The 13,797-nt window shown below is 37.0% G+C and overlaps 1 protein-coding gene across 2 annotated transcripts in view; it reads left to right on the top strand.

The window, feature by feature from the left end:
- COL28A1 (collagen type XXVIII alpha 1 chain) overlaps window positions 1–13,797 on the top strand; it is a 61,572-nt gene that overhangs the window by 29,876 nt on the left and 17,899 nt on the right. For both annotated transcript variants that reach the window (XM_019616347.1, XM_010712543.3), the window contains exons 19-24: window positions 923–985; window positions 3,002–3,073; window positions 3,688–3,756; window positions 6,190–6,258; window positions 8,436–8,504; window positions 9,597–9,665. In XM_019616347.1, coding sequence (XP_019471892.1) covers window positions 923–985; window positions 3,002–3,073; window positions 3,688–3,756; window positions 6,190–6,258; window positions 8,436–8,504; window positions 9,597–9,665 — 411 coding nt within the window. The remainder of the gene's footprint in view (window positions 1–922; window positions 986–3,001; window positions 3,074–3,687; window positions 3,757–6,189; window positions 6,259–8,435; window positions 8,505–9,596; window positions 9,666–13,797) is intronic.

The raw sequence follows: 13,797 nt of genomic DNA, 5'->3' as shown, positions 1-13,797 counted from the left end.
TCCCTAAGACTCCTGTGCTCCTAAAACCATTACTGCAGCCGTAACAGAAAGATCTTTGCTAAGCTGGTGAGATACCTCTGTGGCTTGTTAGAAAGGCTGCCACTACTTCAATTCCTCTACAATGATTGGAAACAATGCAGTCTTATCTGATGGCGGTGCTCACACTGCTTTCATGATAGAAAAGATGGTAAGTGCTTGCAGCTTTGACTTCAGCTGCCATTACAAAAGCTGTGTACAAGAACCTTGCCATTTCAAATAGGAATTCCCCCAAAATTGGGGAAGTGACATGGGCTTTTTGAGTTTGGTGATTTTTTTTCATGGAAGAAGCACTGGGCAGGATTGGTTCCTATAGATATTTTCAACTCTTTATAGCAAGACCTGTCTTAGAAGCAACACCTATACCAGTTTGTACAACGAGTGAGGTAGTCTTCAATTCCCACTTTCATTTATGGAACAAACCAGTCTGTGAGCATCATCTGACTCATGCAGTGCAATATATTCAGATAAATCAAAGACTGTAATACAAGTTCACACGAAAAAAAGATTAGTTTAGACAGGCATTTTAGACTGAGCAATCCTTCAATCCAAAATGTTTGACTTTGCAAGAAAATTGCTTTTTTATTATGTTAACATTGTACACAGAATAACAATCAAATTTCATCCATGTTTTTACTTGCTGAATAAATGTAAATTTATTTAACACAAAACCAAGGCTTAAGAAGTAGATGGAAGGCTTTAAGAGAACTTCAGAATCTTATCTTTTTGGATCTATAGAATATTTAACTTGCTGGGAATAACAACCTTTACCTGAGTAAAAATATTGTATCTAATGAGTTAACATTCTAACACACTCTTAGAACCATTTTACAGAATGAAATAATTTATTGATGTATGCTGATACTATTATTTATTCTTCTCTAAGGGTCCGCAAGGAGACCAGGGAATGAAAGGAGATAAGGGAGACCCTGGGAACTCAGGCAAAAAGGCAAGAAAATGTGTTTTCCTGAATATAAAAGCCTTAGATGAAAGAAGACCAAACTCAGCCTTCAACACTTTTCAGATATTTAATAACAAGTAGTTCATTCTGGGGGATGGCATGTGCCAATAGATTTGTCAGGGGAAATGGAGGGTGATAGTTGAGATGTTTCCAGCAAATTTTGTTTACAGTGACTGTCATCTGAATACGCGGCTGTTTTAGCAGTCCTGCCTTTTATGTGCTGTTGACTTCCACTAATTTTCACAGTCTTCACAACAGATAGCTTGTGTCTTAAAGTTTGTTCAGATTTTTCCTGACACAAAGAAATCAGGCTAAATTGATGTAGCCTGCAGTATCTAGAAGAATTGTGAGCTGTGGCTGAAGTTTTCCAGCATGGTATCTAAACTGCCACAAAGATCCAAAACCAAAGTTCCTTGTTTCCAAGGGAAATTCTGAGACTTTAAGAAAATCTCAGGCATGTTACAAGAAAGGTTAATAAATTCAGTATGGTGGAAAGAAGTTTAGAGGGCAGCAAATCAAAGTGACCAATACAGTCAATTTAGAACAAGGAGGAAGGTTTTAGTTTTACTTCATCCAAAGGGTGCTGAGTGAGCAAAACTCATTGCTTTGGCTAGTTGTTGAATGGCTGCTGACAATCCAGGGGCCTTCAAAGTCTGCTGCTGTGCAGCTTTATACGAAGGTAGCACCTTACTAACATATTGAACTGATGAACTGAACATGACTCTGGGGAGACCTCATTGTGACCTTCCAATATTTGAAGGGAGTGTATAACCAGGAGGGGAATGGTTTTCCTCCTTGTCCTATCTTAATTAAGACAGGACAGGTTTAGTTTAGATAGTAGGAGGAAGTTTTTCACTCAGAGGGTGGTGAAGCACTGGAACAGGTTGCCCAAGGAGGTTGTGGATGCCCCACAAGACCAGGCTGGATGTGGCTCTGGGCAGCCTGGTCTAGTTGTTGTTGACCCTGCACATAGCAGGTCTTTTCAACCCAGGCCATTCTATGATTCTATTATTCAGTGTAATATTTTTTAACTATAAATCTTTAATCAGAAAATATCTGAATAGCTGTAGTTAACACCTATTAAGGATGCAACTTCATGTTTTTTCAGCTGCAAGGGCAGTGCAAATACCAACCTTCCACTGTGGATAAATATGTGGCATTTGTGTTGTTACTTAGGGAAAAAAAAAAAATAGAAATCACCTACTATTACAGTTTTTTGAAATGAAGCTCTTGGTATATGAGGAAGATACAACTGAATTGAGATTAAAGATTGAGTTAAAGTTACATTTAGCTTTTGTACTTGATGATGCTGAATTTTTCTTTCACATACATTATTCTAATGATCATCTTGATATTATCACCTTTATTGTTGAAATTCATTATAACTTAAAATGTTAGCACTGAGCAGCTGCTTTGTGTATTCAGGACAATGCAAAGAACAGTCTGCTGTGAACAGTGGGCACAGAGATGTTATGTCAGTTTTATGGAAGATGTCTTGCAGAAATGGGACCCTCAGGGATGCTAAACAACAGCAGACTCTGAACTACCATGTCCATCAAGACCTCAAATCAAAGATGAATGTTTAAACTTCATTTTAATCTAATTTTCATTTTCTGAATTACCTGCAATTGTTCTAATACACTAATTCGGTTGACATTATGCAAAAAAATCAAAATTTTCCTATATGATTTTCCTAAACCTAATGTAATATGTGGAACCTAAGCCTTTTTATGACTATCTCAGCGTGCTGATATGGAAAGAGGAGGAACTAAGGTAAATGGTATGACTGTTCAGATGTTTAAATATGAAATTAAAAAATCGAAAAGATTATGAGTAAACAAACGTTTTTATCTCTCATCTAGTTAAATTTAAGACATTTGGAGCAGATTCTAAAACTGAGTGGGATTTCAGACTGAATGAAGCATCTAAATTTCTAACTATGGGCTTCATTCAGCTGTGAATGAAATTTTGCTTTAATTTAAACCAAAGCTTTACTTTTTTCAGGGTGACTCAGGAGAAAAAGGATCCCAGGGACTGGTTGGTTCTAAAGGAGAAAAAGGCTTATCTGGAGCAAAAGTAAGCTGCTTCTTTCAGGGCAACCCTTCAGTTTGTATTTCATACACAAAAATTTATGGGATATATTTAACATACAAATTTCTCAAGTGTACCATGCTTTAGAAAGCCAAAACAATCCTGTTGTTTGTCCTGTTTGTACTAAATGACATGAGCGTCTTGAGAAGAGAAAGAACAGGGAAATGTAATTATAAACTTCATAGTTATGCTTAAGCACTGAGAAGCTAAATTAAAATTGCCAGAGTGATTCTAATAATAAACATTTTGCAAATTTTGTCTTGGAAACATTAGCTTTCTATCAGAGTATTTTGTGAGTATTAAGTATTACTCTGAATGGTAAGTAAACTGAAATAATACCAATTCTGGTTATTATTCTGGCTTAGTATGCCAGACAAAAAAAATAATTACTATTTTAAAAAATCATATATAAAGTTAAACCATAATTATTTAAAACTTGAATATTAGACCATCTTCCACAATGTTTTTTCCCAAATATTGTCAATTTTTATGTAAAGTTCTACAGATGTTTTATAATATAAAGTTTTGGGAAAAAAAAAAAAAGTTACTTGTGCAGAAAATTATACTGCTGAAATGAGAGTTATGCTATTTTATAACAGGGTGAACCTGGAGAGAGAGGGCCACCTGGTGTTGCCGGATCATCTGTTAAGGGGCCTCCTGGACCAAAGGTGATTATCTAGTATGCATCTGCTGGAGACCAGCGACTGGATATTTTTTAGTGCACATTTCTGTCAAAGGTGAAGGAATGCAAATTAAAGAAGTCAAAATTTCTTTTTGTAGTAATAAAGCTGAGTGCATTTTAGAGGTCAAGAGTACTGAGAATACCAAAAATTAACATAGTGTTTTGTGGCCACAGAACATGGTATTGGACTTAGTGGGTGCTTATTTTCTTAAGCATTTTTTTCTTGGAAAGTCTAAAGATTTCCTGCATGCAGCAGTGAGCTCGTGCAGGAATAAATGCTGAACTAGAAGACTTTTTGGGAGTGAATGTTTGTGTGTGAATCTTTGCATGTCATTTTCAAGAGAATAACTGGACTGTATGCACTACTTTAAATAAAATGCTATATACCAGATAACTAGAGCTATATCCCCTTCATTTTATCTACAGAAAAAATGTACTTGAATTGGATGGTACTTGTCCTTCTGAGGAAAATATGCTGATTTAGCAACTAGTTAGTAAAACTAACTTTCAAGGTTTTGAAAACATTTGAATATTCACAAATTCCCATTTTTATTTTATTAAAAAAAAATAGTGGCTGTTTTATAATATTAAGTTCAGCATTAATTGATGCTCTTCAGCTTTGGTATAGTAATCACTAATAGACACTCAGTGACTGAAGACATTTCATCTCAGTTTTCTTCTTCCTTCAGTATATATATTTGCACCTACACACATGCACATGTAGGTATTGTATATGCGGTGTACTTAACAGGCTGGCAACAGAACATCACAGAGGGCTGGGTTGTGGTTTGAGCTGGTTTGTGTACAGATGAGGTAGGAAAGAGAGAACAAGCTCAGGGTATAGCTGCAGTAAAAATGCAACTACTGAGAAGAAAGAAAGGAGTGTGAGGTGCCCATATCTCTTATTTTAGATTAAAATCATAATAAATTGCAAAACTTTGTGCAAGAAAATATAAGTGGCATGCTGTAACATGTGACTTGCATGAAGACAGGTTTCAGGACACCAGTCAGCCTTCTGGACATAGTGCCATTTTCTTCATTAATGTGACATTTTTTAATAGACCAGTAAGTCATTTGTATGACAGTCTTGCTGAAAATAATAATTTTGTAGACTTTTCTGCCCTTTCACTCTAATTTGATCAGTTTGGTACAGTTCATTACACCTTCATCGCAGAAGAGCCACAATAAAAATTCACTGGAGCCTGTGGGAATTTTCGGACTCTTTACTAGATTTTATATCAGGCTTTTATGTGCAGAAACTAATACATCAGTATAAGTAGTCTGAGTATTTATAAAGTGCAAGTTGATTTTTAAAATATATAAAAATCTTTGCTGATTTAGTTCTATAATAATTTTTTGTTTAAACAAAATCCTCTTGTGTTTCTGCCAACTGCTCAAAAATATAACAGACTGCACAGGTCTGTAATCTCTCTTCATTGTGGAAAGTAAAATGCTTTGCTAGCATTCATGTTCTTGGAACATCCTGGTATCTGAAGTAGTCAAGCCAGGCATACATTTATTAGACGAGGAAATGACATATTTTGCAGTCCCAGGAGTTGTCATGGTCTGAGGTCTTCTTAGTATATCTCTAAGTATTTAATGTAATAGTAGATCTACGTGTAACTCCTGAACAGCTGTGGTTGTGTACTTGGAAATTTATTTATTTTGAGCTACACCCACGTTTGGGGATTAGATGTTCATTTCCCTAGACAGCCATTATGCTGTTACTAACATGGAGACAGTAACATTAGATAGCAGTTTTTATTTCAGATTCCTTTCTCATCGTTGCAGTTGCTGCATGTTTTTGACAGAACCTTTAACCTGTATTCCCCAGTGAATGTCCTGAAATACTGAGTTTCTCAGTACTTTTAAAAAATAGCAAAAGTTTCACTGGAAACTAAAATTTTCTTTTAATGATGCTTAAAGTAAAAAATCTGTTGCCATAAATTGAATATCAGAAAAGTAGTCCAAGAGTTAGCATGAGAAAAGTGAAATCTAAGCCTCTTTGCTTTCCAGGAAAGTCATTGGCAGGGCTAAAATTACCCAGGGTAATATCTGAAGAAAAACTCAGTTTTCTTCCTGGGTCTTCATAAAATTCATCCTGTGGAGTTTGCAACTCTGAAATGCTGTGCCATTGCATTTGTAGCCTTTCTAAATATAACCTGTCTTTGCCATCACTTCTAATTTCTTTGCTGTCCTCTGCACTCTGGCAGGAACAAGGTTACATCAGCCTTACACCAGCCTGTGCTAGCTTAGGGTAGTAGAAACTTCCTGTCAAAGTATTCATTTCATACTACCTAGCTCAGCAATTGTCATGTCAATGTCATAAAGAGTGGAATATTTGTTCTTTTCTGTAAAATCTCAAATATTAATAATGAAAATAATGAAAATGTCTTTGGTTTTATTCCTTTTTAAATAGGGAGATCCAGGACCTATTGGGCCACCAGGAGAAGATGGACGTCCTGGAGATTCAAGAAAGGGTCCAATGGTAGGAATTTTGAGACAAAGTTGGAAAGCAAATCTGAGATGTGCAAAGCTCCTGTGAAAGTGTAGAAACTGCCTGAGCAACGTTTTTTTGCCTGATGATGTCTATGAAAGTGAAAGCTATGGGCACATTTATGTCTATATTCGTTTCTCTTTTTATTTATTTTTAAGAGCAACAGAGCAACTGTCTCTACAGTGCTGCTTCAGGAAATAACTTTAAAACAAGTAGTGTCAGTGAATTAATTCAGCATGTCATCTGTGACAAAAATGTCACCTGCCTTGTTGCAAGTACACTGACTCACTGGGATTGTATTATCCAGATAATACAATCAAAAACTGTGCTGTGAGAAGCAGTAATCACAGACATGCTGTATTGTAGCCACCTCTATTTTATTTCTGATGCGGCCATTAAAAATAAAACAAACAAAACAACACACAAACAACTACATAATTTGGGCCAAAGAGCTGTCTGTTATAGCAGATTTGGCAGTAGATTTATGATTTAAGTAGATTTATAATTATGTTACTAATGGCAAATCCAATTACCTGACAGAATCCCAGTCATTAAAGAAGAGATTGTGTTAACGTGTGTTTGGTATTTACAGTGGTTTGCTAAAATTAAATGAAAATCTGTTTGGCAGGTTTTTTTACTATGCTGGAACTGAAAGTAAAAACTGAGATGAACTCATATTTTATGATTTTAATTGAGGCCCTGGGGTGTGTCCAAAGAAGGGGAGTGAAAATGTTGAAGGGTCTGGAACACAAGTCTTACGAGGAGCAACTGAGGGAAGTGGGATTGTTCAGTATGGAGAAGAGGAGGCTCAAGGAAATACTTAATTACTCTCCAACAGCTACCTGAAAGGAGGTTGAAGCAAGGTGGGAGTTAATCTCTTCTCCCAGGTGGTAGATTGAGGGGTAGTGGCCTTAAGTTGTGCCAGTGGAGGTTCAAATTGGATATTAGGATGAATTTCTTCTCAGAAAGAGTGGTGAGGCATTGGAACAGGCTGCCCAGGGAAGTGGTGAAATCATCATCCCCAGAGGCGTTCAAGAAGTATGTAAATGTGGCACTGAGGGACATGTGATTTAGCTGATGGTTTAGAAGGCTTGGTGGTGGTAAGTTGTCAGTTGGACTAGATGATGATCTTAGTGGTCCTTTCCAAGCTTAATGATTCTAAGTTTCTATGATTCTATGAACTAACCTTCCATCAGTCTACAGTAGAGTCCATTTACCTTTCTTTGTTCTCTAGTATTGTGTGAAGGGATGTGCAGTGTCCCCTGCATGGCTGTATGCGTGCCGTGCTTAGATGTAGGGTGAATGTGTGACTTACAGGTATCAACAAGGAATTCCACTTGTTTTGGCAGTCGCATAGGAACACCTTTAGTGCAAACTGCCAATGTACCTTGAGAGATGCATTATAGTATTAAGTTTTATTTTGTGATAAATGAGAATAAAGAACTGGCCTTAATGAACATGGAGAAGACTGAGGTACTCAACAAGTTTTTTGCCTTGGTGGCCTTGGGGAACAAAATCCCTTCCATTGTAAGAGAAGAGCAAGTCAGAGACTGCCTTATGAGACAACATGTGCAAGTCTATGGGGTCGGATGACATGCATCCCAGGGTCCTGAAGAAGCTGGCTGATGTGGTTGCCAAACCATTCTCCATCATATTTAAAAAATCATGGCTGTCAGGTAAAATCCCTGGTGACTGGAGAAAGAGGTACATCACTTCCATTCTAAAGAAAGAGAGAAAGGAAGAGTTGGGAAACAGCAATCCAGTAAGCCTCATGTCTGTGCCTGGGAAGATAATGGAGCAGATGTGTTAAGGCACATGGAAGAAGAGGAGGTGATATAGCCAGCATAGCTTCACCAAGGGTAGATCACGCCTGACCAATCTGTTGGCCTTCCTACAATGGAGTGACTGCTTCAGTGGACAATGGAAGGGTGACTAATGACATCTATGTGTACTTGTGCAAGGTCTTTGACACAATCTCATGTGACATTGCTCTCTAAATTGGTGAGATATAGATTTAAAGGACAATTCAGTGGATAAAGAATTGTTTCAATGGTCACAGCCAAAGCATTCTTACAAATGACTCTAAGTCCTGGTGGAGGCCTTTTAATGTGTTACATTACAATGATTTAGTTACATGCACAATGCCTGATTTATTACTTTGTATTTAGGGTAACCCAGGACCACCTGGACCACCTGGACTCCGTGGAGAAAAAGGTGAAGGCCACAAAGGTGAAGCTGTAAGTATAATTCTTTACTGTTTACTCTTATAATTACATTCTGTACTTAGTGTTATAAAAGACAAAAATTGCTTTGTATGCTCTGTATTAGTCACTTAGTTAAGTATAACTAAACTTCTCTTTCATCCTTCACCAATTTTAAATATCTCAGATTTGTTATGAAGTCCTTTCCTGTCCTGGATACAGTACTAGATTTACAGACAATCAGAACTGGGCATAAACTGAACTGCTTTTGTTTCAGCATCATGAAAGGGATTTTATGTAATTTAATTAAAGTCTTCATGGCTGCTCAATATGTATTCACATTATGTAATAAGATTACATTACGTATGTAATGTTATTATTGCTTTGAATTCCTTCCTCTCTTCCTTTTTTTTTCTTTCTTCCTTATTTTCTCTTCAAGAGAAAATATCTGCTTGGCCAAACCATTCATTAATAAAACTGTAACTGCTGATTATATTCTGCTCAGTTATAGGATGGAAAACTTAGGTGTATGTATGTGTGCATGCTGCATTTCCATTAGTGACCAAACAATAAGAAGAGCTTTACTCAGCAGTAGTATTCCTTAAATTATGCTTATTACAAGACTCCTATCTCCAAATGCTGTAAGAGTCATGCTTCTCTGCAAATCAATCAGAGACTTCAGTAAAAACTGTCTGTGTTTCTCCTTGCCATATGAATACACATCTTTGAAATATTTGCAGGCGGTAGCATGTGTCTTTCCCATTCTTAGGCCAACTTTGCCTACCTCATGACCTGTAAAGATAAATTCTGTAAACTACAAGCAGATATGAACAATAGTTATGTCGCTAAGTCTAAGTAGCTTTACTGTAGAGCAAAGACATTTCCTCTGAATGCTGAAAGGGAGGGTAGGGATGCCTTCAGCAGTACGAAGGGCAGGTGAAGGGGTTGTGAAGGATTGAGCAGGGAATAATAACAATGGCCGTTGCGCAGTACACAATAGAAATACTGCAAATTTGAGAACAACAGAAACAGATTAATAACTACTGCTGAAATTCTCTTCTTTATTGCAGAACATAACTACTACTTCTTTAGGACAACTAATGACAAGCTGTATTCTTCTTGTACCAGGGACCACCAGGACCAGCAGGCCCTCCAGGACCAGCAGGCCCAAGCAGTGTGGGAGATCCTGGACCAAAGGTATGTAGAATGGTTGTACATGCATCTGACTAGTAGACAATGTAGACAAATATCTCCCTACAAAATGCATTACAATGACAAAATGTTGAAATTTCATATCCCACTTTGCTTTTCAATTCAAAGAAAAGCTTGTAAAAGATTTTTCTACCTTGTCAGATGCAAACCAGTTCTTGCTTTATATCTTCAGATTTTCCATACACCAAAAGAATCAGAGTGTTTTTATGTGCTGGAATTTCCATATGGAAGTCAGAATCCAATGCAGGCAGGATACTGCTTAGTAATTACTCACCTTCTTTCTTCTATGGCAACGAAAAGGGCAAGGCTCCGAACAAATAAGGAGAAATAGTGATTACAGGTGAAACAGTGATGTATTTTTAAAGTTCCTAGGCAAAAAATGAACACACAAACAAAAGGAAACAATAAAGAGATTAGAAGTTCAACACTGAAATACTTCTGAGTTTGTTTGTTTGCTTTATTATAAAACACAAAATAGCTGAAGTGTTACAAAGCTCCATGCAGTGTGTAATTGGTCTAAAAAGTCACACTGTAGCTACTATGTTATAAAAACTCAGAAAAAAGAAAATTATGGCTGAAATTATATTATAAATTGCTTTATGGTGTCCTGCAGAGTGGTTTAATTAATAATTTCCTTATTAGGTGTGAAACAGGAAACACAGAGCATGTTGTAGTAGAAAGCAAAATAAACATTACCATTTTTTCCCCCAAACATAACTTTTAACTTCAGTTCTCAGAGCATGAAAGTTCCCATCAAAAATAAACAATAACAATAATGTCTTAAAAACATATCCACAATGAAGGAAAAACTGAAGGCCATTCATCCATAGAATTACCAATAGTCTGATGACAGGGACCTGAAACACCTGGATTTGTGCTTCTGTTCAGAGCTACCACTTACTGATACAAGACATTCCACCTGAAGTAATACAGAATCTGGCACATGCCAAGACTAAAGAACATAATTTCATTTATGGCAGTCAGTATAGACTTGCAGAAAACTGCACTAAATTTTTTTTTCCAAATAAAGATTTTACATTTGATATAATACAATCTTACAAAATATTTTTCTTGTTACTGCAGAATAACATTTCATTGAAACCCTAGAATATTGTAGAAGATTATTAAAGCAGTTATTACATAAAAATATAACTTAAGGCTGCAAAATGTCTAGGGACAACTTTACATCTGGAATTCCCCCTTGACTATTATTCTGGAGAGTAGTATTTCCTCCAGAAAAATAAATTGGTAGGTCATGTCAGGTAATCAGATAAGGTGATCTCTCACTAAGATGACCATGGCTGAAATATTTAAAAACCAAGAAATTTAAAACAAAATTTCATTGGGAATATAGGGATTGAATGTAAGGAAATTTGAGTTAAACAAATCCGAAATGCAATTAAAAGGGTTTTTGTTTGTTTGTTTGTTTTCTTGCTTTTAAGTGAAACAAAATCACCACAATAATTGCAGTAGAATTCACACAAAGTTTGAAGTCTTTAATCTCTACAGAATTTCCTGGAAGCATAGGGGAAAATAATTCACCTGAACAGTGAAAATCCCTCAAGAAATTAGTTCGTAAAATGGATGATCTTATGTTCACTGGCTATCTCTCATCCTTTACATGTAAAAAAAAAAAAAAAAAAAAAAAAAAGCCAACAATCTCAGAATGTTAAAAGAACATTTATTCCATAAAAGAGATTCATAAATTTGCTCACTAGTCAATTTGAAATTCCTTTGAGTATCATTACATTCCTTTGAGTATCATTACATAAGAATATTCCATTCAGCTGAATCAGATTCTGTTCTCCCTGCTCTCAGAAAAGGCTCATGTATTTCACACTGCAAGATAGAAATTTTATATATCAGAGGTCAAATTTACATGAAAACAAAATTGGAACATGTGGAATGCATTCAATCTGGGTAGCACACTATTTTCTATAGCATTTAAACAGGGGCAGATAATGTCAGAGTAAAATAAAAAATATACACATAAGCAATATTGCCAAATAGATGGGTTACAGACACTCAAGAATGAGAGCACAGCACCAAGCATAAAGTTTCATTCTCAGTAATCACATAACAGGAGGATTATTAAAACCCCTAGCACAGCATGAACACTTGGGATGGATCCATTTGCAATGTTAATAACTTCTGAAGCTTGAGGCAACTCTATTTGAACTAAAATGAAAAAGGTAGAGATGCAAGGTCTTTTTTCTTAAATTCTTATATCAACCAGCTCTCACTAAAGAGATTGCTGCAGTGTCTGTTGTGTGTTTCAGTACCAAATATACGTCTTACAGTAAATGAGATACATGTCCTTGGAGACCAAAATTTATTTTTCATGTGAACATGACATTTGGTCATTTCATGAGCTTTCTTGATCAAATGATAAGAAATAAGTTTTGGAGTCCTGTACTTTTATTGTCACAGAAGCATGGAGAGGCTTGAGTTGGAAGAGACCTTAAAGATCATCTGTTTTCAATCCCTCTGCCGTGGGCAGGACTGCCACCCACAGATCAGGCTGCCCAGGGCCCCATCCAACCGGACCTTGAAAACCTCCAGGGATGGGGCACCCACACCTTCTCTGTTCCACACCTTCTGAGTAAAAAGTTGCTTGCTAACATCTGATCTAAATCTCCTCTCTTTTTATTAAAACTATTCCCTCTTGTCCTATCACTATCAGACTGTGTAAAAAGACAGTCTCCTTCCTGTTTATAAGTTCTCTTTAAGTACTGGAAGGCCGTAATGAGATCTTCCTGGAGCTTTCTCCTCTCCGGGCTGAACAAACCCAGATCCTTCAGCCCTTCTGCATAAGAGAGGTGCTCCACCCCTCTGATCATCTTTGTGGTCCTTCTTCGGACCCTCTCTGACAGCTCCATGTTTTTCTTGTGCTGAGGGGCCCAGACCTGGCCATAGTACTCCAGGTGAATCCTCATGAGGACAAAGTAGTGAGGAATAGTCACCTCCTTCACCCTGCTGGCCTCTCCTCTTTTGATGCAGCCCAGGACACTGCAAGTGCACTGTTAGCTCATGCCAAACTTTTAATCCCCCAGGACCCCCAGATCTTTTCTCAGCAGGACTGATCTCAGTGAGTTCTTCTCCTAGTCTGTGCATGTATCAGGGATTACCCCGACTCAACATCTTGCAACACCTGGCACATGGTCTTATCGAATCTCAGTATGTTCACATGTGTCCACAACTCTGGTTTGTTCAGGTCCCTTTCAATGGCATCCCTTCCTTCTGCTGTATTAACTGCATCACATGGCTTAGTGTCTTAGTAGTCTTGACTCAGCTTTTTATTTCTTGTTTCTGTGATGTTTTTCTAGTTCACCGATGGTGACTTAGCTTGTCTACAAGCACAGTGCAGGAAATAAATTAGAGCTCATCAAAGAGCAGCACTAATCCTTTTTGAAATGAATTCCCTGGAGAACAGCTTAGTGTTACACCTTAGGAAAAAAAGCCTGCTCCCTTTTGCAACTTGTAAAGCAAAATGAAAACCTTTTCTCTAAGCCAAGAAATACAAAAATTTTGATAATTGCTATAAACCTCTACAAAAGAGCTTTTCATTGAGACATCTGGTATTAACTAAGCATGTGAGGCTAAAATTTGATCCTTTACCTGCAATGACCCTGTATAAGAATGTATTACTCGTGGGAGAAAGAGAGACAAAACTTCAAGACATACTTGTGCTTTTTTTTGTCAGGGCTGATTTAAGAGTAGGTTGCAACTGCAGCAAAATGGAATACTGCAAATTGTCTATTTGCTCAGTACCTTCCCTTCAAAATGGCTTCAGATTTCTTCCTTGTCCACAGCAGCCCAGAATCTCTTAAAAACAGTGTATACTGCAAAGCAAAGTTATACATTGTCAGTATAACTTCCTCATAGCTTTGACACATCTGGCAAGTTTCAGAAGCTTGAGAAGGGAAAACTTTGGCTGCTCTTTGCTTCATCTGCTTAGGGCTGTTTCATACAAGGACACTGAGAATCAATAATTTGTCTCTTGATAACAGAAGAAATTTAAAAGGAAGGTGGCTACATTTGCCTAGTCTCATACTATTTGCTAATAATACAAAAATCTCAAGCGAATGGTAGGGAAATGCTTTGCAAGAGGAACTGG

The sequence above is a fragment of the Meleagris gallopavo genome, chromosome 6 (genome assembly GCF_000146605.3).
Source record: "Meleagris gallopavo isolate NT-WF06-2002-E0010 breed Aviagen turkey brand Nicholas breeding stock chromosome 6, Turkey_5.1, whole genome shotgun sequence".
NCBI classification, from domain to species: Eukaryota; Metazoa; Chordata; class Aves; order Galliformes; family Phasianidae; genus Meleagris; species Meleagris gallopavo.
This window is presented reverse-complemented; position numbering and strand designations above follow the sequence as displayed.